The sequence below is a fragment of the Odocoileus virginianus genome, chromosome 5 (assembly GCF_023699985.2).
Source record: "Odocoileus virginianus isolate 20LAN1187 ecotype Illinois chromosome 5, Ovbor_1.2, whole genome shotgun sequence".
Lineage (NCBI taxonomy): Eukaryota > Metazoa > Chordata > Mammalia > Artiodactyla > Cervidae > Odocoileus > Odocoileus virginianus.
Window position 1 is genome coordinate 8,525,199 of NC_069678.1, and position 26,481 is coordinate 8,551,679.

Genomic DNA, 26,481 nt, shown 5'->3' on the forward strand with positions numbered 1-26,481 from the left:
ATGTACAATAGAATAAACCACAAAGATATATAGCATTGTGGATGAGACTATGTGAAAAAATAAGTGCCACAAAGACTCATTCTGCATGATAGACTTTTTATAAAACTGAAATATCATCCAAAAATTAAAATAAGGACTTCCTTGATGGTCCAGTGGTTAAGAATCCGCCTGCCAAAGTAGAGGTCACAGGTTTGATCCCTGGTCTGGGAAGATTCCATGTGCCCTGAGGCCGCTAAACCCATGCACCACAACTGAGCCCACGTATCGGAACAGCTGAAGCCCATGTGCTCTAGAGCCTGTGCTGTGCACCAGGCGGAGCTGCTGCAGGGAAAGCCGTACACCACGGACTGGAGGGTAGGCCTGCCTCCCCGCAGCTAGGGAAAGGCCGCACACAGCAGCACCGGCCCAGGGCAGCCAAAACAGTAACGTGAACAATAAAAATGTAAAGATTACATGTGAACGTAGGAATAAACTATGAAAAGAAAAACAAGGGAATAATGAAACATGGTTGAGCCTAATAATTTTGAGAGAGAAACAGGGAGATGGGGTGAAGGAGGCAGAGACTATGTGGTTAGAAATGTTTTTGTCAAGGTCTTAGCTTTTAGTTTATTTTTTACAATGTTAAACATAACTAAATTGGGATTTCCCTGGTGATCCAATGATTAAGACACTCTGTGCTTCCACTGCAGGGGGTGTGAGTTCAATCCCTGTTTGGTGAACTGAGATCCCACATGCCATGTGGAGTGGCCAAAAAAAAAAATCAATTAATTAAAATAAATTTTAAAAGATAAAAATATCTAAATTAAATATCCAGACAGAGTTCATCAAAATAAGACTGTTATGAACCAAGGATTGCTGTTAACCCAGTTCTATACACCTGAGGTCCAAATAAAGAAAATAGATGCCATTTATGATCTACGTTAGGGAAAACACACACACATAGCCTAAGTTCTTGAGGAGCATCTTGTTGTCTTTTGATTTTTTTCTTTCCAAGAAGAAACCTAAATACTTCAGCATTGGGAAAGAATCCCTTAATTAAGGATCTCATGCATTTCACTCAGAAATCAGATAAGAATGCTGAATCTTCTTTTGCTATTATAATCAGCTTGTGAATAGCCAATAAGGTGTCCTTTGGAAGACATATTTTCACCTAAAAGCAAGATTAAATGGCAAGGTGGCATTGGAAACAATTTGTTGGTCCTAATGTACATTGAGGATTTATCCAGATCAATAGCATGAACCAGATGAATATCTCTTTGACATTTGGAGGCAGAACTTGCGTGGTGTTGTCATTCTTTTTTTCTTTTTATTGGAGGATAACTTTCACAATATTGTGTCTGATCACTTTTGCACTGTTTAAGGAGATTCTCTTCTGTGTGTTCAGTAGCATAATTCCTGTGGGTTACTAGAGGCTTGAGAAAGTGAGAACATTTTAATATTCAGATCTTAAACAGAATGAGATGTTACCATTTAAAAGCCTTAAGAAATCTGTAAGTGGGGATTAAGGAACCAACAAAATAAAGATCTCTGTTATCTGGAATTTTGTTTTTTCATATTGAATACAGAGCCCAGATATTACTAGAATTGCTTTCCCTACAGTGGTTTGTGCTTTTGTGAGAATTTATCAGTTACCACCTTCTGGCATTTATACCACAGAATTAAGTCATGGGGATAGAGCAAAATGGCGTGGCATGGAGTTTCAACATTCACATATAGAGAAATTTAGAAATTATTTCAAAGCTGAATTTTGAAACTTTTATTTGCAGAATCCAGAGAGACAAAACCAGATCACTGATCACATAAGTTTTACACTTTCCCCACTCATAATTCATTCCTTTTCCCTCATTGGATTTAACTCAGCAAAGAGTATCTCAGGAGGGAAATAACTTGTTACCCTTGGAAGCTGGCTTTGCAGTCTGATCATTCCAACTTTTGAAATTTTGTAGGATATGGTCAGTTGGAGAAGACAGCGACCAGTGATCATTAAATTCAACATGTTCTCACAAGCTAGACAAACTGTCTAATTCCATGTATGAGCCAGCTAGTCTGGGGTTTACATTAAGATGGAAAGATTCTAGAAGTACTACCTGCTTGCCTATATCTTTAGTCCCTATTTTATGATAATCTTCATGTCTGGCAAATATATTTTCTGATGGACCATTCTCATTTGTAAAGAGACCATGGTCATTTCTCATGGTTCATGGACCTTCACGAGTTGATTCAGCGGGGAATCAGTCATTTTCTTTGCAAATGAGTGTGTCCAAATCAGTGAAATGAATACTAATGGATCATAGGTTAGTTTTAAGGACAAATGAAGAACAAAGCATCACTGTTGTAATATGTTTTTGTATGTTTTTCATTTGCTAAGCACTACTAATTTAAAAATGGTTTAGCTCTTGTGAAAGCCATTCTTAACTGCATGCATGTATTTCTGAACTGTCAGGTATCCTATTTATAGTTCTGTTCCCTTTGACTTCACATTTAAGTGGGAAGAGGTGGGTGGTGAGAGGCTATTTGATGTTACTGTTCTCACCTTATGAGAAACTGAAATTTTAGGGTCGAAATTGTCACAAAGGCCTCTTAAGTTTTAGGGTTCTTTCTACCCTAAGAAATGTTTTGTTAGACTTGAGATCACTCAAGTGATCATCACTAGGGAAATGTAGTCATAGTCTTTCTTTAGAAGGCAGTGATGGGAATACTTGGTATTACATGTGATTCTTTACAATCAGTTACAAATTTGTGTGATAATTACAAGAAGAAAACTCGTTGATCAGGATCATACTCATCCCTTGACACTGATAGTAGTTAGAGGCTTTGCTTAGGGGAGGAATCATAGGAGAGTTGTGAGAGAGGAGTTTTCAATGACTAAATTTTTGTTACATTTAATTTATACTTTTTAAATCATAGAAGCATGGAAAAGATTCTTCTTGAGACTGAAGGAAATGCTTTGGTGTATACATTCTCAGTGACTAAGTCTTTATTTATTAAATTGAAGTATAGTTGATTTAGAGTAATTGTGTTAACTGCATCTGTACAACAAAGTGATTCAGTTATATATATATATATTCTTTTGTAAGAATATATATATATGTTCTTTTTTGTATACATACATACATATATATGCACACACACATATATATATACACTTTCTCTTTTATATTCTTTTCCATTATGGTTTATCATAGGATATTGAATACAGTTCTCTATGCTGTACAGTAGGACCTTGTTCATCCATTCTGTATATGAAAGCTTACATCTGGTCACCCCAGCCTCCTACTCCCATCCCTCCCCCTACACTGTCCCTCTTGGCAACCACCAGTCGATTCTGCGTTCAGTGACTAACTCTTGATTACATGAGTGGATGACCTGTTTTGTGCACATTTAAATTTTTGAGTGATTTTTGCCAAGCCAGTAAGTGTGATTTGGGGCTAATTTTCCCACCTCTGTGTAATTTGATATGTTCTGAGACTACAAAGTTACTTACTTGATGTTTTTGGATCATGTATTGCACCACTTTCCTTTATGAGGACACATATCTAAGAATTGCACATATATACATTCATTTCTTCATCAAATATTTACTGAGTGCCTACCGTGTGCCAGGCCCTATTCTAGAAGCTTGGCCTGCATCTGTGAACAATAGACAAAAATCTGTCTACTTCTTTATGAGGATTATTAATTGTTTATTATTATGAGGAGGTCCTTAGAGTACATTTATTCTTCAGCTTTTTGTTAACTCCGTTTTAATGTTGGAAAGGAGAAGACCAAAACTAGGGGACATCTGATTTTAAAAAGGAGCTTTGGCAAAAATGATCTTTTTGTAGCAAAAATACCAATATTGCTTACATCATTTTTTAGACCTTTTCTTTGGAAATGTGGTTCACACACAAATGTCAGCCACTTTGCTTTATGATCAATTCTAAGTTTTTACATCTCTCTCCAAATTTGCTTGCCTGTTCTTTCACATTGGCTTTGAATGATTTTTAACTTTCTGAAAATAAAAACTGATAATTGCCTCCAAAGATGTTTAAAACAGTGTGCTGGAAGTAATTGTAATAGCAAAAATAAGATCATGGGCCCCTTGAAGGCAGTATCTATCTTTTTTACATACAATTTCTGGCATGTTTATTAAAAGTAAATCTTGTTTTATGGTGACCTTGAACATAAATTCTCTGTTAAAGTATACAGAGAAATATACCTGCTGCTGCTGCTAAGTCACTTCAGTCATGTCCGACTCTGTGTGACCCCATAGACGGCAGCCCACAAGGCTCTGCTGTCCCTGGGATTCTCCAGGCAAGAACACTGAAGTGGGTTGCCATTTCCTTCTCCAATGCATGAAAGTGAAAAGTGAAAGTGAAGTCCGACCCCATGGACTGCAGCCTACCAGGCTCCTCCATCCATGGGATTTTCCAGGCAAGAATACTGGAGTGGGTTGCCATTGCCTTCTCTGACCTAACCAGTGTGAATCTGAACCTGACTCTAGATGATTCTGTGATTTAATATGTAGTAAGTAGGCTTTTTTTTGTTCTTCCCCCTCACCAGGTCTACAATGTTTACATGGCAGGGAGGCAGCTGTGTTCTAAGCGGTACCGGGAGTTTGCCATCTTACACCAGAACCTGAAGAGAGAGTTTGCCAACTTTACATTTCCCCGACTTCCAGGGAAGTGGCCATTCTCTTTATCAGAACAGCAATTAGATGCCCGACGTCGGGGGTTGGAAGAATATCTAGAAAAAGGTAAGCCAGCCTATTAAACTCTATTATCTTGAGTAAACATGGGGTCAAGATAGTATGTTGTGGCTCTTAAGCTGCATAGCTAAGTTCCTGAAACTCAATAGTGAAAGTCACATTTCTGCCTATAGATGTTGATTGATCTGAGCGTTAAAGCCAACACTGAACTGTTCAGTACAGCAGTTGATAGCCTATATTATTGACTCACTGAACACTTAACAACAATAAAAAAATGCATAATTATTTTTTTATACGTTAAGGACCTTTGTTTGTAGGGTTATATTATTTGCCAGCAAACACATACACACTCAACATGCTAAATTTATTTGGAAGCTAGGTATTTAAGACATTTTTACGAAAGTGATAGCCTACTTGAAAACTCCTTATTCCTTTTGGACAGGTTTGCTGAGTTGTAAGTAAGCTAAAGTCCCCTTGTTCTTATCAGGCTATAGGTAGAAATATTAAAACTAACTTGTTATTAGTATCTCAGGACTTGCAGACAAGACATTAGGAATCTTTGGATGTGGAAGCTGAGACATTCATTTGTCTAGAAAGGCAGGGAGAGATGACACGAATCTCCTAAATATGATGGTTCTGTTTGTGGCTCAGAGAGGAGACCTTGCTTTGATAATATTATAGAGTTACAGAATTTGCTCGGCGTGCAAGTTTTTTCTTTAAAATACTTATTTAATAGAATAATGGTCTTATGTGGTATTTAGTAATTCTGTGTCCTTGTAGAAGAACTAATTGACCTAGTTGAATTTTTTAAAACTTTGGTAGAGAGCTTTCCCTGAAGAAAAACCATTTCCTCCATAGAAGGTAGTTAAACTTCATCTATTTTTAACTTCTCTAACGTGGAATGACCTCTAAACACAGCCCTTGGGAAATGAAAAAAAGAGTACAATTTTTTTTTAATAAAATGAAGTAAAATCAGCTGTGTAATTTATTATCCCCATGAGAATGTTAGGAAATTGACTCTCTTAGATGATTACCTGCCTACCTGCCTGTTTTCCTTTCCTTCCTTTTCTCTTTTTCTCTTTTTTTTTCAGTTGTAGTTGTTTTGAAGTTAAACTTAGATGAAAAGATGTACTCAGCTTAATACTTGATTACCCCTTTTTTTCCAAAGTGGCTTTAAATGTTAATGATTCTCTTACTGACTTTCTCCTATGCCAAATAGATATTTTTCTTTGTATTTTAATTTTGTTTTTGATACATTCCTAATTGTCCATGCTCTTGCTCTGTTCTCTGGCTTATTAACACAAGCCATCAAAGTTGGATTTATTGAACTTTTATTTCTCTTTTATGAGTGACTTCCTTTGTCTATGTTTAATGTTTTTAGCAAGCTGTATCTTTGTACATCCTGTTATTCCTCAGTTCTACTTAATATGTAAATGTTTGTTGTGCCTTAAAATACCATGTGTCATGAATGGCATACTACTTCAGCATTGCCTGCTACTGATGATTTATATTTAAATCTTGATAGGTTCTTGACTATATATTCTTAATTTTAGGGCCTCATGCCAGATTTTATCTTTGTTTTCTATAGTGTGCTCAATACGAGTCATTGGCGAAAGTGACATCATGCAGGAATTTCTATCAGAATCAGATGAGGTAGGTGAATACCCACTACAGTAACTATTCCCCTCTTGGCTCCTTGTGGGGAAAATTGAAGTTATTGTTTCTGGATTGAATTGCCATAAATTCTCCAAATGACTAATTTTTCAACTTCTTTTTTTTTTTTTTTTACATGTTCTGCTTATCCTTCGTGTCCTAGTGTTAGGTCCACCTTCTCTTTGACCGCTTCCCTGATGTTCACGTCATTAATTTTCTATTCCACCAAGAATTTCTGCAGTCAGTACCACTTAATTGTCACCTTGTTGCTATCTCATTCACTAATTTTTTATACATATAGTCAGGTTATCACTTTATAATTTTACTTTACTAGAGTATGAGCTACCTGTAGGTAAGAGCTAAATCTTAATTGTTTTCTTTTCAGCTTTTTGACATAATTGTCAAATAGGAATTGTATATATTTTGGTATATGATTTGATGTTTTGATATCTGTATAAGTTGCGAAATGATCACTGTAGTCAAGTTAACATATTTATCATCTCATTACTATTTCCTCCCTTCCTTCTTGTTCTTTTCTTCCTTCCATCCTTCCATGTTCCCTTCCTTCCTTTCTTCACTTCTGATCTGCCCCTTAGCAAATTTCAGACATATGAAATAGTATTGTTAACTGTGATCACCATGCTGTACATTAGTTCTTCAGAATAAGAGCTAAATCTTGATCATCTTTATATTCCCAGTGCCTTAGCACAATGTCAAACATATTGTAGGTGCTTAATAAATACTAATTGAATAGACAAATGACTGTGTAATGCTACTGTACTAGTATGTTATTCATTGATTATTTTATATGTATATATTTTATTTTCCCAACTGGATTATAAGTTATTGCAGACAAGAGCTTATAACAAAGTAATGCTTAGGATGATTTTAGGCAATTTTACTTTTTAAAAAGTGGTATTTAGTAAATAGTTGTTTCTCTGTAGTAAAAATTACAAGGTCACAGTTTTTTAGAGGAATGTGTAAATTTATAAAAAGCAGTAAGAGAAAAGGACTTCTTTTAAATTAAGGAGGATAAAAATTGTTTACTCTTTGCTTGAAGAAAATTGTACATCAGACTAATGCAGATTTCTGAGTTTCATCAATTTTTCCTTTCAGAGGTGTGGTGATTATTTCAGAGTCTGGAAAGGAACTTAGAATTTCACTTGAGCCAGTCTGGTATTGTTGTTGTTCAGTTGCTAAGTTGTGTCCAACTCTTTGTGACCCCATGGACTGTAGCCCACCAGGCTCCTCTGTCCATGGGATTTCCCAGGCAAGAATACTGGAGTGGGTTGCCATTTCCTCCTCCAGGGAATCTTCCCAACCCAGGATCAAACCTGTGTCTCCTGCATTGGCAGGTGGATTCTTTACCATTGAGCTACCAGGGAAGCCCATGCCTGACCATTTAAAACCAGAGATTATTTGTTGAAACTACTGCTTTCGTTGTTTTCTTTTCTCATTTGTGAGTTCTGAATGTTTGAAAGTAAGCCAAAAATTTCATCTGTGTTTGACCTAGACTGCTTCACACAAATTTTCTGTTTTGGATATGAACACATTGAGTTTAACATATTTCTTTCCTTCCTGTTCCTCTTAAAGGTTAACTTTTGCTGGAGCCGAAAGTTAGCTTTATGACTGACTTATAAAATGTAAATGTATTGATTTATAAGATGTCTTTTTTCCCCTTTTCATTGAAACTCATTTTTTTTCCATCACAAGTTTAGGTTGTTGTTTAGCTAGCATGTTGCAAGGAGAGTGAAGATATACTGGGTCATAATTTTTTTTAATTAATTCTTTTTCTGTCTTTTCCCCAGAATTACAATGGTGTGTCCGATGTAGAGCTGAGAGTAGCATTACCAGATGGAACGACAGTTACAGTCAGGGTTAAAAAGAATAGTACTACAGACCAAGTATATCAGGTAAATTAAACTTGAACAAGTAGACTTGACATTGGTTGGTTTAAAACTGAGAAAGATAGATTAAATGAGTTAATACATATAAAGTGCTTAGAGTATCTGGCATGTAATAAATTTATTAAATATTAGCTGCTAGTGTTGATGTTGATTATTATTAATTTGAAAGTACTTTGTCTTCCTTAAAGGCAATAAATATCTTAGGTCGTATTGGTTGTGATTAGTACCCCCTCTTTTTAATTGTAAAAACTTTATAATGTACATGAAAATAGAATAGTACCATAAAGTCCCATGTTCTCATTACTCATATTTAATAATCCTCAAGATTTTGCCACATTTGTGTTACATATCCAGTTTTCCTTTTCCTTTGTTTAAATATTTTATGACAAATTCCATGTTATTGGACCTGTATGCATTTCTGTATGCATCTCTAAAAAATATGGACATTCTTCTTACATAATCACAAAACCATTATCAAGCCTAAAAAATTAACTACTTGCATGGTATTAACTAATAGCAAATCCATAGTCAAGTTTTCCCAGTTGTCTAAAAATGATTCTTTACAATTGGTTTGCTAAAATCTGGATCTAAACAAGGTCCTCATGTGATATTTGGTTTTTATGTTTATTTTAATATAGGGCAGGCTCCCTTCCCTTCCCTTCCCCAACTTTTCGCCCCGGATTATTTGCTTTATTGCAGAAATTGGTTCTGTGTCCTATGGAATGTTCCACATTCTGAATTTACCCATTTGTTTCTTTTGTCTATTTATATCATTTAATACGTCTTTCTGTTGCCTTATATTTTCTATAAATGTAATTTTGCTCTAGAGGCTCGATTAGATTCAGCTTTTCTGTTAGGAATACTTCGTAATCTGTGTTATATACTTCGTATTACTTCTCAACAGGAGGAACACAGTATCTGGTTATCCACTTTTAGTGATTAATTAGTAGGTTTAGGTGGTAATAACTTGATATCTCCATTGTTTACTCCACCGATTTTTTTATTCATTGAGTTTTTCACTGATGATAGCTGTTGTAACCAGTGATTTTATTAAGGGTTGCAAAATGCTGATTTTCCAATTCTCTCATGTCTTCACATTTATTAACTAGAATTCTTCTATAAGAATGTTCCCTTATCAACGAAGGTTATTTGGTATCCTGAAATACAGTTTGTGGGGAAGGGGAGATAAATATGTAATTCTTCCCTTTTATTGCCAATTTGTGGTATAAAGAAATGGTGCCCTTATTGATTCCAGTGATATCCAATGAGATTTTTTTTTTAGTATCATGTGGTTTTTTAGGTACTCAGTATGATTTAATCAAAAGCAGTTTTCTTTTTGGTGCTCACATTGTTCTGTCTTTGGTCACTGGAAGCTCCTTCATGTCTGCTCCTGTGGGTTTTTTTGGTGCAGTTCATTTGTTTATGATAGCATCCTTGCTTTTTGGTATAACAAGATGCTTTGGGCTCATCTTTGTATATTTCCTATACTAAATCTAGAATCAGCCATTTCCCCAAGGAGTCCTGTTTCCTTTCAGTGAGGAATGGTATTTAAAGATCATGATCCAGGTGCTGGGTATAATTGTTTCTTTTAGGCCTTTTCTTTGGTTGTTAATCTTGATTTGATAAAGGTTTTCAGAGAGACTAGCAGGTTTTTGGATATTAGTGCTTATTTCTACTTTGTAGCAAATAAATTATCCCCCAAACATTTACTGTATACCATGGCAAAGAGTATGTACAGAATCTGAGGTATTTCAGAAATTATAAAATGGTAGATTGATTACAAGGAAAACATTAATTTTATATACCTTACTGATGTTTTGTTTTCAATATTTCTCTACAAAAGTCTAATTTTTTTTCAGTTTTCTCCTTATCCAATTACTGAGACTTCTAGCTATAAGCCATTTTCCAAATCCTGAGAAGGTATCAGTTTCTGTCCGGTGCAGTATAGAATTGTAACTTAGAACACTTACAGTCTCCAATTTCTACCTCACTTCAGGGATGACCCTAGGTCTGCTTCGTGAGCAGATCTGGGAAGAAGGATATACTTCTGTTTGGTTTACTGAGACACTAATACCCAACAGTTTCTTCTTGTTTAATTAACATCTTATTTATACATTTTGGGATTGACCTTGAAAAGGAATTTTGATACTACTAGATTGTGTTTTTTGCTTTGTGTTTTGTTGTTGTTTGTATGGAATTTCAGTTTTCTTTTATCTGCATATGGATCTTTTAATTTGTTTTTATTTGTCATGTTAGGACCTTAATTTATAGAGAGAAGAACTGATATTTGTTCAAAGTGTCTTTGTTGTTCTAACGTTTTGCTTTTTTCATGAGGATAAGAATGACAATAATTCTTAGGAGATGGAGGTCCCAAGCATGAAACATGGATTATCTGAACAGTAAACAAGAATAATTTGTGAAGTATGAACAAAATTGATAACCAGTATTTTAAGCTCAAGAACCAAAGATATAGATCTTGTATGGTAACAGCCTGTATTAAAATGTAGGCTGAATGTGTAAGACTAGATATTTATAAGAATTTATTTTCCTCTTAAAATTTGTCTTTGTGAAGCACATGTCTTGTTAAGTGCTGTTAAAAAAGACCCTTATGAGATGAAGTTACATTTCAGAGAGCAAAGCTGCTATTTAAGGAGAGACTATTAATCAGCTTTAAAATTCGTATTTAGAGATCATAGCTATTTGGGTCAACTACTATAGGTATTTTTACCCTTTTATTTCATGCAATACATATATACAAAGAAGAGTAGCTGTGGTCCATGGATTTAGTTTATGTGAAACCAAGATAGTAAGACCCTTCTCTTTAAGACCCTTCTCTTCTCCCTGCTTCTCATGCATACACCTGTCTTTTCCCAGCCCCATGAAACTGTGCTTAGTTTCCCTAAAACTAATGTATTTCATTTACACTTTAGGCAATTGCAGCAAAGGTTGGCATGGACAGTACGACAGTGAATTACTTTGCCTTATTTGAAGTGATCAATCATTCCTTTGGTAAGTGCCAGTGACTGATACTAAGTTTGGGAATATTTTATTCTAGTAATATCCCAGAAGCTGTCAGATTGAAACTGTTGGCCTAGAGAAGAAGATATTGAAGATACAGGGCAGTCCCACTAATTGGAACTGTTTCTAACAAGCAGACAGGACAAATCCCATTAAGCCCAAGTCTAGGTATCTGATCGCCTTTTTCTTCTTCTGTCATTGTTGATTACTTGCACCCAGCACTGAAGCAGATATTTTCATGAGATTTTTTAAAATCAGAGATTCAAAATTAATATATTCTAATGAAACCACCTTAAAAGGAGATTTTATTTAACTACAACTTGTTTTAGTGTTCTTTATGCTTTTTGTAGATTTTTAAGAATAGCTTTTTGTTTTCAGGAGTTAGAGATACACTGATTAAAAGACTTTGCTTTAATGCATGTATTTAAGTTTCTGTGTAAACAGGTATCCTTTTTCTAGGAAGTTTTGTTGCATGGTGACAAAGATTTTCTTTTACATATTATTTTATAAAAGCTAGAAACAGTTTCATTGAGACCACAAAGGGGAGGAAGTCAGAAGGCTTTCTTTAAATGACAGATTTCCAATGGTTTATGGGTTTTTTCCACATCATACATATATAGGGGTAAGGCCAGAAACAACAGATAATATCAATAGATCAGAATTTCCCCATTCTGGAAAGGGAGAGAGTTTGGGAGATTTGAATCGCCCTGAATTGTCATCGCCTTGACCTGTTGTCGCAGGTCAAGGTAGAACAACTTTGATTCCCTCTAAAGCAACTATTTCTCAATTATTTATTGTCTTCCCAACTCTCTGTAGTCTAATAGGCAGATATAAATGTTGCAAAGGATTGCTAAGGAAGCAGGACACTAGGATTCTAATCTTATCCTTCTTTTCTAAGCTTTTCAGTTCAGTTCAGTTCACTCAGTTGTGTCCGTCTTTTTGCTGCCTCATGAACTACAGCACACCAGGCCTCCCTGTCCATCACCAACTCCCTGAGTTTACTCAAACTCATGCCCATTGAGTCGGTGATACCATCTAACCATCTCATTCTCAGTCATCTCCTTCTTCTGCCTTTAGTCTTTCCCAGTATCAGGGTCTTTTCCAATGAGTCAATTCTTTGCATCAGGTGGCCAAAGTATTGGAGTTTCAGCTTCAGCATCAGTCCTTCCGATGAATATTCAGGACTGATTTCCTTTAGGATGGACTGGTTGGATCTCCTTGCAGTCCAAGGGACTCTCAAGAGTCTTTTCCAACACCAGAGTTGAAAAGCATCAAATCTTTGGTGCTCAGCTTTCTTTATAGTTCAACTCTCACATCCATCCATGGCTACTGGAAAAACCATAGCTTTGACTAGATGGACCTTTGTTGGCAAAGTAATGTTTCTGCTTTTTTTTTTTTTTTTGGTAATGTTTCTGCTTATTAATAAGCTGTCTAGGTTGGTCATAACTTTTCTTCCAAGGAGTAAGTGTCTTTTAATTTCATGGCTGCAGTCACCATCTGCAGTGATTTTGGAGCCCAACAAAATAAAGTCTGTCACTGTTTACATTGTTTCCCCATCTATTTGCCATGAAGTGATGGGACCAGATACCATGATCTTAGTTTTCTGAATGTTGAGTTTTAAGCCAACTTTTTCACTCTCCTCTTTCACTTTCATCAAGAGGCTCTTTAGTTCTTCTTTGCTTTCTGCCGTAAGGGTGGTGTCATCTGCATATCTGAGGTTATTGATATTTCTCCTGGCAAAATCTTGATTCCAGCTTGTGTTTCATCCAGCCCAGACTTTCTCATGATGTACTCTGTGTATAAGTTAAATAAGCAGGGTGACAATAGACAGCCTTGATGTACTTCTTTCCCGATTTGGAACCAGTCTGTTGTTCCATGTCCAGTTCTAACTTTTGCGTCTTGATCTGCATACAGATTTTTCAGGAGGCAGGTCAGGTAGTCTAGAATTCCTATCTCTTAAAGAATTTTCCACATTTTGTTGTGATCCACACAGTCAGAGGCTTTGGCATAGTCAATAAAGCAGAAATAGATGTTTTCCTGGAACTCTCTCACTTTTTCAATGATCCAACGGATGCTGGCAATTTGATCTCTGGTTCCTCTGCCTTTTCTAAATCCAGCTTGAATATCTGGAAGTTCACGGTTCACGTATTGTTGAAGCCTGGCTTGGGGAATTTTGAGCATTACTTTGCTAGCGTGTGCGATGAGTGCAATTGTGCAGTAATTTTAGCATTCTTTGGCATTGCCTTTCTTTGGGATTGGAATGAAAACTGACCTTTTCCAGTCCTGTGGCCAATGCTGAGTTTTCCAAATTTGCTGACATATTGAGTGCAGCACTTTCACAGCATCATCTTTTAGGATTTGACATAGCTCAACTGGAATTCCATCACCTCCACTAGCTTTGTTCGTAGTGATACTTCCTAAGGCCCACTTGAATTCACATTCCAGGATGTCTGGCTCTAGGTAAGTGATCACACCTTCGTGATTATCTGGGTCATGAAGATCTTTTTTGTACAGTTCTTCTGTGTATTTTTGCCACCTCTTAATATCTTCTGCTTCTGTTAGGTCCTTACCATTTCTGTCCTTTATTGTGCCCATCTTTGCATGAAATGTTCCCTTGGTATCTCTATATAAAGACAGTAAATATCAAGAGAAAGAACTTAGCCTTTTTCCAGAGAAACAGTATAGAAATTAAAAGTGGTAGTGTTTTATCTTGCTTGAGCATTGTTAGGAAGAGGAAATAATGCTACCCAGAAGACACTTTTCACTTTGATGAATGTCTTATATTTGTGGAGGGATAGGGAGAGTCTTTCAGCTCTTCACAATAAAAGCACCATAAGTAAATAAAATGCACTATAGCTGGATAAAAGGGGAGACTTGCTTTAAAGAGTTCAGTGGTCATTGCCATAACTTGCCCAATAATGGATCAGATATTTTAACTGACTTTGGAGTAGGTGCTCTCTGCGGAGTCAGCATGTTAACTGAAGGGTGTGTCATTCAGGTGAGAGATTTCATTTAGCTTGAGGCTCAACTGGCTAGTCATATTAGAAGGCATAGATTTGGCTAGAAAAATGGATATTTTGTGGTCCCAAGGCAGAGCTTCTTGACGGTCTAAGCTGATATCCTGGTTAATGATCAGCTCCATTCTTGTCTGCTTTATACAGTTTATACTAAGGAAATGCCTTATGTGTCTTCTCACTCTGGCTTGCTTTGTTTTGTCTTCTCTCTAGTGCGTAAGCTGGCACCTAATGAATTTCCCCATAAACTCTACGTCCAGAATTACACATCAGCTGTGCCAGGTACCTGCTTGACCATTCGAAAGTGGCTTTTTACGACAGAAGAAGAAATCCTCTTAAATGACAATGACCTTGCTGTTACATACTTCTTTCATCAGGTAGGTAAATTGATCTCCCTGGAGAGGCCTGATTTCTTTTTCTGTATGTATATAGTGGTCATTTGCCAATCCTGTGTAAATCCTTGAGTAAGCTGTTTTGCCTCCTAGATTTTAGTTAAATTTGTAAAATGTTCTGTTGCATTTCACAAAAGATAAGTTTAAGAAGGGGATATCCTGGAGTTCAAAATGTATTATTATTTTTTAAAGCAATAGCAAATGAAGATTATGGGGCTATGTACTTTTTCAAAAAGATCTTCATCAGACAATATGGAAATCCCTTTAAAAACTAGGAATAAAACTACCATATGACCCAACAGTCCCACTACTCTGAGAAAAACCATAATTGAAAAAGGCATGTGTAGCGCAATGTTCATTGCAGTGCTATTTGCAATAGCTAGGACATGGAAGCAGCCTAGATGTCCATCGACAGATGAGTGGATAAAGAAGCTGTGCTACATATATACAATGGAATATTACTCAGCCATGGAAAGGAACGTATTTGAGTCAGTGCTAATGAGGTAGATGAATCTAGAGCCTATTATACAGAGTGAAGTAAGTCAGAAAGAAAAACAAGTATCAAATATTAATGTATATATATATATGGAATCTAGAAAGATGGTACTGATGAACCTAATTGCGGGGCAGCAATGGAGACGCAGACATAGAGAACAGACTTACGGGCATGGGAGGCAGAAGGAGGAAAAAGGGTGGGGTGGCTGAAGAGAGTGGCATGGAAACACACACACTACCATGTGTAAGACAGACAGCCAGTGGGCCTTTGCTGTGTGACTCAAGAACTCAGACGGGCTCTGTGACAACCCAGAGGGGTAGGATGGGCTGGGAGATTGCAGGGAGGTTCAAGAGGGAGGAGACATATGTATTACCTATGGATGATTCATGCTGATGTATAGCAGAGACCAACACAATGAAACAATTATCCTTCAATTAAAAAGAATAAATTTAAAAAAATTTTCATCAAAACTATTCATCCATAGAGCTTAAAGCATCAAATAGTTCTACACAGGTTATTAGGAAAAATATTAGTTATTCCCACTTCTCTCCTATTATAGGCAACCACTTTCACCTCTTTTTAGCTTTGTTTTTCTGTTGTTATTTATTCCATCTTTTTAAAAAAAAATTTATTGAGGTATAGTTGATTTACAATGTTGTGTTAGTTTCTGGTGTACAGCAGAGTAATTCAGCTTTACATATATGTGTATTCTTTTTCATAGTCTTTTCTATTATGGTTTATTGCAAGATATTGAGTACAGTTCCCTGTGCTAAATAGTAGGTCCTTGTTAATTACCTATTTTGTATATAGTAGTGTGTATCTGTTAATCTTAAACTCCTAGTTAATCCCCTGCACTTTCCCCTTTGGTAAGCATGTGGTATCTTAGTTCCCCGACCAGGGATCAAACACATGCTCCCTGTATTGGGAGCATGGAGTCTTAACCACTGGACTACCAGGAAAGTCCCCTGTTTCTGTTTTTTAAAGAAGTTCATTTGTATCATATTTTAGATTCTACATATAAATGAATGATATCATATGATATTTGTTTTTCTCTGTCTGATTTCACTTAACATGATAATCTCTTAAGTCTAGCCATGTTGCTACAAGTGGCATTATTTCATTATTTTTTATGGCTGAATAATACTCTTATCTCACACACACATACACACACACACACACACACACACACACACACAGAGACACACATGTTCTTAATCCATTCATCTATCCATGGACGTCTAGGTTGCTTCCATGACTTGCCTCTTATAAATAGTACTGCAGTGAACATTGGGGTTCTTGTATCTTTTTGAATTAGTTTTCTCCATATATATGCCCAGGAGTGGAATTTTTGGATCATATGGTAACTCTGCTCTACTTTCAGTTTTATGAGGAACTTCCATACTGGTTTCCACAGTTCTCTTCAGTTCAGTGTTCATTTGCTCAGCTGTGTCTGACTCTTTGCGACCCTGTGAACTGCAGCATGCGAGACCTCCCTGTCCATCACCAACTCCCAGAGTTTACTCAAACTCATGCCCATTGAGTTGGTAATGTCATCCAACCGTTTCATCCTCTGTCATCCCCTTCTCCTCCTGCCTTCAGTCTCTCCCAGCATCAGGGTCTTATCCAGTGAGTCAGTTCTTTGTATCAGGTGGCCAAAGTATTGGAGTTTCAGCTTCAGCATCAGTTCTTCCAATGAATATTTAGGACTGATTTCCTTTAGGATGGACTGATTGGATCTCCTTGCAGTCCAAGGGACTCTCAAGAGTCTTCTCCAACACCACAGTTGAAAAGCATCAATTCTTCAGTGCTCAGCTTTCTTTATAGTCCAACTCTCACATCCATCCATGACTACTGGAAAAACCATAGCTTTGACTAGATGGACCTTTGTTGGCAGAGTAATGTTTCTGCTTTTTAATAAGCTGTCTAGGTTGGTCATAACTCTTCTTCTAAGGAATAAGTGTCTTTTTGTTTCATGGCTGCAGTCACCATCTGCAGTGATTTTGGAACCCCTGCAAAGATTGGTGTAACTACTTTCCTCAGTAGCCACTCCAATTGACATTCCTACCAATAGTGTAGGAGGGTTTGTTTTTCTCCACACCCTCTCCAGCATTTCTTATTTGTAGACTTTTTAATGATGGCTGTTCTGACCATTGTGAGGTGATACCTCATTGCAGTTTTGATTTGCATTTCTCTAATAATTAGTGATATTGAGCATATTTTTTAAAAAATTCATTTTATTGAAGTGTTGATTTATAATTGTGTTAATTTCTACTGTACAACAAAGTGATTCAGTTACACATGTATATACACATGTTCTTTTTCATATTCTTTTCCATTATGGTTTATCACAGGATATTGAATATAGATCCCATTGCTGTATAATATGACTTTGTTATCTATTCATCCTTTATATGATAGTTTGCATCTGCTAATTCCAAACTCCCAGTTCTTCCCTCCCCCAATCCTTTCTCTCCCGTGGTGACTGCAGATCTATTCTCTATGTCTGTGAGTGTATTCTGTTTCAGAGATATGTTTATTTGTGTCATATTTTAGATTCTACATACAAGTGATGTCACATGGCATTTGTCTTTTTCTGACTGACTTTGGTTAGTGTCATAATCTCTAGGTCTGCCTATGTTGCTGCAAATGTCACTATTTCATTCTTTTTATGGCTCAGTAATATTCAGTGTGTGTGTTTGTGTGTGCGTGCGCATACGCACGCGGCCCAGGTCTCCTGTCTTGCAGGCAGATTCTTTACCATCTGAGCCATCAGATCACATAGGCCTCCTTAAATTAATTCCCAAGTATTTTATATTTTTATTACAGTTATGAATGGAATATTTTTTCTTTGTGTTGTTGGAGTAGAAAAATTATTTTCTGGAAGTGAGAATATCTGGTTCAAGTAAGTACAAGCTCTCCATTGGGTAAATACTTAACATAGCTTCATTAAAATCTGTATTCTGATCTGTTAAAGGGTAATAGTAGTACTTCACTTTTTAAAAAAATCAGTATCAAACTTTAAACAAAGCGGAGCTTGTGAAATTACTTTTTGAATTATAAAACTGTAAAGCAAAAGTAAGGCTGGCTTCCCTGGTGACTCAGTGGTAAAGAATCCACCGGCCAATATATATAGAGGTTTGATCCCTGGGTCGGGAAAATCCCCTGGAGAAGGAAATGGTAATCCCCACTCCAGTATTCTTGGCTGGGAAATCCCATGGACAGAGAAGCCTGGTGGGCTGTATAGTCCATGGGGTCACAAAGAATTGGACACAACTTAGCAACTAAACAACAACAGAATGAAACATTTAGGTGGATAGATAGAAAAGCTTTTGTTTTTGTATCAGTGTCTCATACCCCAAAACTTTTTGAACTCTCCTATTTCTTCAGTTTTTTAAACAGCTTTATTAAGGTATAGTTGACACAATAGACTGTATGTATTTAAAATTTATAATTTGGTAAGTTTTTTTTTAACTCTCAGCCATTTAAAAATGTGCAATTCAGTAGTGTTAAATTCACTTCATTATGCAATAGATCTTCAGAACTTTTTCCTCTTGCAAAACTAAAATTCTACCCATTAAACAACTCATTTTCCTCTCCCCTACTATGGCCACTTCCATTCTACTTTCTGTGAACTTGACTACTTTAGATATCTCATGTAAATGGAATCATACATTATTTGTCTTTTGTGACTTGCTTATTTTATTTAGCATAATGTCCTTAAGGCTTATTCATGTTATTAAAGCTGAATAATAATATGCCATTGTATGTGTATATCACATTTTGTTTATTCATCTGTGGATGGACATTTGGGTTGCTTTTACCTCTTGGCTATTATGAATAATGCTGTTATGAACATGGTTATGTAAATGTCTCTTCAAAATTCTGCTTTTAATATCCCCAGAATCATGATCAATGGCTGGATCATATAGTAATTCTATTTTTAATTTTTTGAGGAACCGCCTCACTGTTTTCCATAGCAGCTGTACCATTTTACATTCCTAGCAGTGCACAGCAGCTCAAATGATTTTATGATTGACTAGGTAAACAATTGTGCCTTTTGGAAAATAATACTAAAATTTTTCGCTCACTTAATTTTAGTTGATTTTTTGTATCATATTTTGTTGGTGGGACTGTCTCAGGCATCTCATCAATTCTGAGATGCCATCAGTTGTAAGATGCACTAGTATTTTATGTACTGCTGAGAGAAAAAAGCTACCAATTAAACAACATATATCGTTGATTATAAGATGCATCCCAATTATAGGAATGATAAAATGCGAGAAAACTGTGTACCCTAGAATTGATGAAATACTAGATAATAATGATAGTTATGTGCCATTTCCTTAAAAAATTGATAAAAGTCAAAATCCATAGTAGGATATATTTAATTTCTGGCTAAACCTGGCAGATTAAATATACATTTAAACTACTTTTTGAAAGCTTACTAGAATAAACAATGGATTTTAAGAGGCGTAAACCTGTGAAGAGAATAGACGGAGACACAATAGATGAGAATGGTCAACAGTTTTTAGAAAACGAATGTTTGAATGAGTCAACAGGAGTTTGGTGTTTGGTTGTTGTGGAAGAATTGGTAAGAGGCATGTGGAAAGTTATAAACATAAGGCAGTTAACCTAAAAGGAAAACAAAATATATAAGAAAGGAAGCCCTGGTAACAGCACATGATTTAGTTGTGAACAATGTTTGCGTGTTTATAATAATGTGTTGAGTACAGTATTCAATACTGATTACTGATTTAATTTTTATTGAGATGTTGGAGGAAGAAGAGAGAGTGTAGGAGTGGTACATGAAAGCTAAAACATTACTATTTTTGGCTGCACATTATGGTATGTGGGATCCTAGTTCCCCAACCAGGGATTGAACCCATGCCCTCTGCAGTGGAAGCATGGATGCTCAACCACTGGACCACCAGGGTAGTCCCTAAAACTTTTTTTTTTAAACTCTTTTTATTTATTTTTAAAAATAATTTTATTTATTTATTTATGGCTGTGCTGGGTCTTCGTTGCTGTGCAAGGACTTTCTCTAGTTAGGTGAACAGGAGGCTACTCTCTAGTTGCAGTGTGGTGACTTCCTTTTTTGTGGAGCATGGCCTCTAGGGCACGCAGGCTTCAGTAGTTGTGGCATGTGGATTCAGTAGTTGCAGCTCCTGGGCTCTAGAGCACAGGCTCAGTAGTTGTGGCACATGGGCTTAGTTGCTCCGAGGCATGTGAAATCTGGGATCAAGGGTTGAACCCATGTGTTCTACATTGGCAAGAGGATTCTTTACCACTGGGCCACTAGGGAAGCCCAAAACTTATTATTTTTAACACAGCAAGTCAACATTGTCTAAAATTGACAAGTTAGGAATTAGCATAAGCATGACATTTAGAATTATGAAAGGAATATTACAAAAAACTGCTTACAGTGCTTAACAATATCTGGAATGAGGCTGTGTGATCAAACTTGTTTTGGTTAGATGCCTCTAAGTAATACATGTTTTTAAAAACTATGTATCTCTTTTATTTCATAATTTTTTTCAATTAAGGGAAAAAGGAATCTAGTGTCCTGATATTTTATGTTTTCCACTCAGCCAATCAAGCAATATAATCTTGATTAGAAATGAGTGAGGAGAGAACATTTTTACTGCCCCACATGAAAATAGTTCACTTAGAGTTGCTGGAGTAGATGTTCACTCTGGCCCACCTCTGCCCAGGGGAAATGGTCATCAGTAAGTATTTAAGTGCTGTTACTAGTTGGACAGTTCTAGGTATTGGAGAAACTGAATTGATAAACCATATTTGTTTGTTTTCCCTCTTTACTTCTCTCCCAGCTTTTCAGTCTAACTGGTTTAAACTTGATCTCGCTGGAGCAGCCAAGTCTTTTGGTGACAGTATTCAGGTTCTGCAGGACGTTGGTGGCAGTTCTCACTGAGCATCCCTTCTGTGAATATAACCTCTCTGCCTAAGTGAATCCTCGCTTGTATGGCTGGGGTTGGGGAGATACGGGGATACTCTCTCCAGTGGCAGTCCCAGGGAGGATATATCCTTGTGTGGTTCTTAGAATTTAACAGGCAAACGATGCCAATATCAATGGTAGTAGTAATAACTATTTATATATATTTCACAAAGCTGTTAACATTTTTTATCTTGTTCTGTTGTCTACCTTCAAAATGGATTTTATTCTTGTTTTACAGAATGAGAGGGTTTAAGTGACTTACTCAAATGTATATGGGTAGGTGACAGCTAGAATTTGAACTTGTCTCTTGACTTCAATCCTGAATTCATTCTAATAGGCAAATGTTTTCCTGTAAAAGACTATGGGGAATGATTTCTACCTGAAGGAAATCGGCAGTTTTCTGGTAAAGATTCAGGTGGTTCCCTGCCTGCTGTCTGCATAGGGTTGTCTTTGGAGTAACTCACTGAGGGTAGATCCTGAATGCTCTGGACAAATGGTTCTGTTTGTTCTTTTTCTTTTTTTTTTCCCTCCCAAAGATCAGTTTTCCCATCCATTGAATTTTTAAAGTTTTTCTTAGAGTGGAGGAGAGGTGGAGTAAGGTTGGGAAGGGGATATATGTTTCATACAGCTGAACTAGGAATAGTTTAGTGTATTATATCTGGATACCTTCATTTCTATATCAGATCCTCGCTGGAAGCTTTTCTGTTTATGGTCTCAGATTTATCACTTCTCTCTTCCAGTTGCTACCCCACTGGACTAAGGTCTTGTTTCACTTAATGCTTAAAGTACCACAATATCATTGATCTTCCTGGTTTCATTCTCTTCTTAGCTTAAATCATTTGGCAGTCATGTAGAGATCAATCTTTCTGAAACAACAACTTTTTATTTATTTATTTTAGCTTTCTACTGTCCTTAAGCCTAAATTCTATGCCTGCTCTTTGGGATCCTTCATATTCTATTAACCTATGCATCCAGAATTATTGTCCACTAACATGTATCCTTTATTCTGGTCAGGCAGGTCTGTCTCCTGAATATATTTAAATTCAAACCCGTTTCTGTTTTGTGACTTTAGCCTGAGGTTTCTCCTATTCAGCCTATCCTGTGGGGTCCAATCAAGACTTCCTTGATAACTACAGTTAGCAATAAGCTTTCCTGTTCTGGCTTCATGTATCACTTACTATTTATGTCACACATTTTTGCTACTTCATCATTATCTTTAATACAGTATTGTGTACTGTCTTTCAGTGTTCTGAAATTATTTCACATGTATAAATTAACCTGAATTTAAATCTCTTAACAGAACAGACCTAGAATAAGAGTTGCAAGGTTCACAGGCAATGATGATGATGGTCCAGATGGATAGGAATTATTGTGAAAATGAATCTGTATCCCTTTATTTCTATCAAGAATGTACTTGATAATAATTTTTACATTTCTTTCTTCCTTGCCTTTGTTTTGGTGACAGGCTGTTGATGATGTGAAAAAAGGTTACATCAAAGCAGAGGAAAAATCCTACCAATTACAGAAGCTGTATGAACAAAGGAAAATGGTCATGGTAGGTTTATGTTCCATAATCTCTTTATAAAATGCCCCTTATCCCTTTTTAAATTTAATTTAACTTTATATTGGAGAACAGGTGATTTACAATGTTGTGTTAGTTTCAGGCATAGAGCAAAGTGATTCAGTTGTACATATATCCATTCTTTTTCAGATTGTTTTCCCATATAGGTTTATTACAGAATATTGAATATAATTCTCCATGCTATACATGATAATCTTTGTTGATTATCTATTTTACATATAGTAGTTTGTATGTATTAATCCCAAACTCCTAATTTGTCCTCCCCGCTCCCACCTTTCCCCTTTGGAAATTATAAGTTTGTTTTCAAAGTCTGTGAGTCTCTGTTTTCTGTATATATTTATTTGTATTATTTTTTAGATTCCACATATAAGTAGTTGTGAAAAGTCCACTTGTAACCTTTTTTTAGATTCCACGTGTAAATGATATCATATGGTATTTGTCTTTCTGCTTCTGACTTACTTCACTTAGTATAATAATCTCTTTTTGAATTATAGTTTTGTCTGGATATATGCCCAGGAATGGGATTGCTGGATCATATGGGAATTCTATTTTTAGTGTTATGAGGCATCTCCATACTACTTTCCACAGTGGCTGCATCAGCTTATATTCCCACCAACAGTGTTGGAGGATTCCCTTTTCCTCACACCCTTTCCAGCATTTGTTATTTGTAGACTTTTTGATGATAGCTTTTCTGACTGGTATGAGGTGATGCCTCATTATAGTTTTGATTTGCATATCTAATAATTAAAAATGTTGAGCATCTTTTCATGTGCTTTTTGAAAATTCCCCTTATCTTTTAAATTTGTTGTTCTAGTCATTTTTGAAAGATGTTGCAACCTGGTCAGTGGCTTAACTGATTTAAAAAGGAGTGGAGTACTTACCCAGTAGTCCAATAGTTAAGACTCCACACTCCCAAGGCAGCGGCACGGATTCAATCCCAGGTCGGAGAACTAAGATTCTGAGTGCCACGTCGTGCAGCCAAAGAAACAAAACAGGAGGGGGATATAGAGCTTGATATAAAGTCTATTGTGTTCCTCTGTTTAGCACACACAGAGCTTATTGTTTTATATATGGGTATATAACTTTATTATTAGTGATTACTAAACAATATTCTTTTTAATAATAAAAAGGCCTAAAATAAAAGATGTACAAAACATTTAATATGATAAAAATAAGATTCTGTGAGAATTAATATTTAGGTTTTTAACATTATAGTTGTGATTTAGCAGTGGCAAAGTCATTTGTTTTCACAACTTCCATCTCTGCAGTTGCTCGAACATTTATGCTCAGTAGTGCTCTTGGTTAGTGTGATATCCTAGAGCTGTGCTGTTTGATTCCATAGCTACTAGCCTCGTGTGGCTACTCAAATTTAATTTTAAATTTATTTAACTTAAATAAAATTTAAAATTCAGTTCCTCAGATGCATTAGCACATTTCAGGTATTGAGTGAGTCGCTAGTAGCTACTGTATTGGACAGCTCAGATATGGAACATTTTCATCACCACAGAAAGTTCTGTTGGAGAGGGCTACTATGATATTCTTAGAATATTTCAGAAATAGTTTTGAATTTATATATGCCGTAAATGGAGGGATGAAATTTGTCAAAAATAAAATGTATAAAGAACATTTATAAAGACTCTACTAATATCATTTTAAAACTTCTTTCCTGGCCAGTTCATATAGTTGAAATTTTCCAATTATAGTTTTTTCTAATAGTTTTCATATAGTTTCTACACAATGGAGTAGGAAATCACAGTTCACTCCAGTATTCTTGCCTGGAAAATTCCATGGTTAGAGGAGCCTGGTGGGCCACAGTCCATACAGTTGCAAAGAGTCCGATACAGCTGAGCAGTTGAGCACAGTTTTTACAGAAGGCAGTAATTGCATTGGTAATAATTCTAATAGGCCACTTGAGTTTCTTTTGTACTATCTGAGCAGTTTTTAGGAGGGAATGTTTGGAATAAGAATGCAAACAAGTTAGCCACTGAACTTATTTAGCTCCTTCCTAGTCTTATATCTAGGTGGGATATTTATTTTATCACTCATATGACAAAGAGGGAACCATCTACCAGTGTTCTGCATACCAACAGGCTGAAATAGTCATTCCCCAAATCTTTTAAATGGAATTAAGTCTTGGCAGAATTTTGGTTAAGGGAATTTTGCTGTGTGGGAGACAAGATTTTAAAACTGAGCATCCACCTCTTCTTTAATGGTATTGTCTTCTATGTATTAATGCATGATTCTGACCAAAATATCTGCATATTTTGGTGAAAAAGGCTGTTAACCCCTGCAGTAGTTCTTTGGCGTTGTCAAAACCAACAGAATCAAAGCAATTTCATAAAAGCTTCTGAATGTGGAATACATACTGTTTTTTTGAACATATAGCACTCTAAATGCACTATCTTCCATTTATACATTTACAAAAAATGTTTGTTGAGCACCGGGTATGTGCCAGGTACAATGCAAGGTGCTAGAGAGATAAATAGGTTTGAGTTGTTCTGTGGCAAAATATAGCAAGTCTGAGTTTAATGAATGTAGTAATCTAATATGAAGTTATTTCTTAGACTCGTTTGTATCTTGTCATACAAGGTGAAGAACTCAAGTGCAGTTCGTACGTTGATATGTTTCCCCATGGGTCATCTTAACCGAGTATAAATATAAAATATGCTTAAATGTCTATGGAATTCTGTTCCCTTGAAAGCCTAGTGCCAGTGTACAGTTTTGTACTGGCTACATAATATTGCAGCCTAATTTTGAAGACCTCCTACCTCCCAAAAAAAGTTTGGATTTTATTCAAGTGTTAGTGTTCAGAGACATTAGCCTAGACAGTGGTCATGGTCAGTACACTGAAACTTCCACCTCAGATGGATCCCTCAGAGCCCATGGGTCTTGATACCATTATGTATAACAGCTTAGCATGTTGATAGGCCTAAGATTAGGCCCGATCACTGTGATATTTTGCCAGATAACTGTGAGACTTTCAGCCATTCACAGACTTCTCACTTTCAGTTTCTTTTTTGTAAATTGGGGATGTTAGGATTGCTTGCTATCAAGTAGAGTCTTGAGGAAACATCACAAAGTTCTTAACAGATAAATAAGCTTTGTGTAAGTTGCTTTGCTCTCCACATACAGAGGATAGCTCATACCTTTGCCATAGTTTGTAATACCCAGTATGATAAAAATGTTTTTGTTTTTTACTTATTTACCAAGTTAGATTGAATCTCAAATTTGGATGGTTGAGAATATAATGTATACAAGACTTGTTTTTTTTTTCCTCTCTCTCTTTTTACTCTCTTTCAAACAGTGAATGTGTGTAACTTATGTCTTGCCATTATTGAACCGACAAATAGAAGTTTCTGGGTTTGTGCTTGTCAATGTAATTTTTAATGATTTCACACAAGGTGATATGTGTGGAGGTCAGTGTTTCTCAAAGTATAGTCCCCAGCTCAGTTACACAGGAATCACTTGTGAAGCCTGCTTCAAGTGCATATTTCTGAACTCCACCTCACATATACTAAGCCAGAATCTCTAGGGGTAGGATCTAGAAATCTTTGTAGATTTTTACAGAAGCACCCTAATGAGGCTGAAACTTCAGGTGCTTGAGAATTGCCGCCCTTGAAATTTGGGAGAGTTGGTTCCCACGGTTCCTCTCAGGCCTTGATTTCCATATTAGATCTGGTTTGACCCTCCGCAGGAAGTTTGGGAGAACAGAGAGCTCTACACAACCAGGATTACGAATCAGGATCTTTTTTGTGCCTGTGTCTCTTCTCTTGGTGAGG

The 26,481-nt window shown here is 36.2% G+C and overlaps 1 protein-coding gene across 4 annotated transcripts in view; it reads left to right on the forward strand.

Annotated features, from left to right (window-relative positions):
- Positions 1–26,481, forward strand: part of SNX27 (sorting nexin 27) — a 77,431-nt gene that overhangs the window by 43,108 nt on the left and 7,842 nt on the right. For all 4 annotated transcript variants that reach the window (XR_002310029.2, XR_002310030.2, XR_002310031.2 and 1 more), the window contains exons 3-8: positions 4,543–4,735; positions 6,276–6,340; positions 8,149–8,253; positions 11,178–11,256; positions 14,493–14,656; positions 22,586–22,675. Coding sequence is in view for 1 of the 4 variants with exons in the window: in XM_020874344.2 (XP_020730003.2) it covers positions 4,543–4,735; positions 6,276–6,340; positions 8,149–8,253; positions 11,178–11,256; positions 14,493–14,656; positions 22,586–22,675 (696 nt within the window). In the remaining 3 variants the exon portion in view is untranslated. The remainder of the gene's footprint in view (positions 1–4,542; positions 4,736–6,275; positions 6,341–8,148; positions 8,254–11,177; positions 11,257–14,492; positions 14,657–22,585; positions 22,676–26,481) is intronic.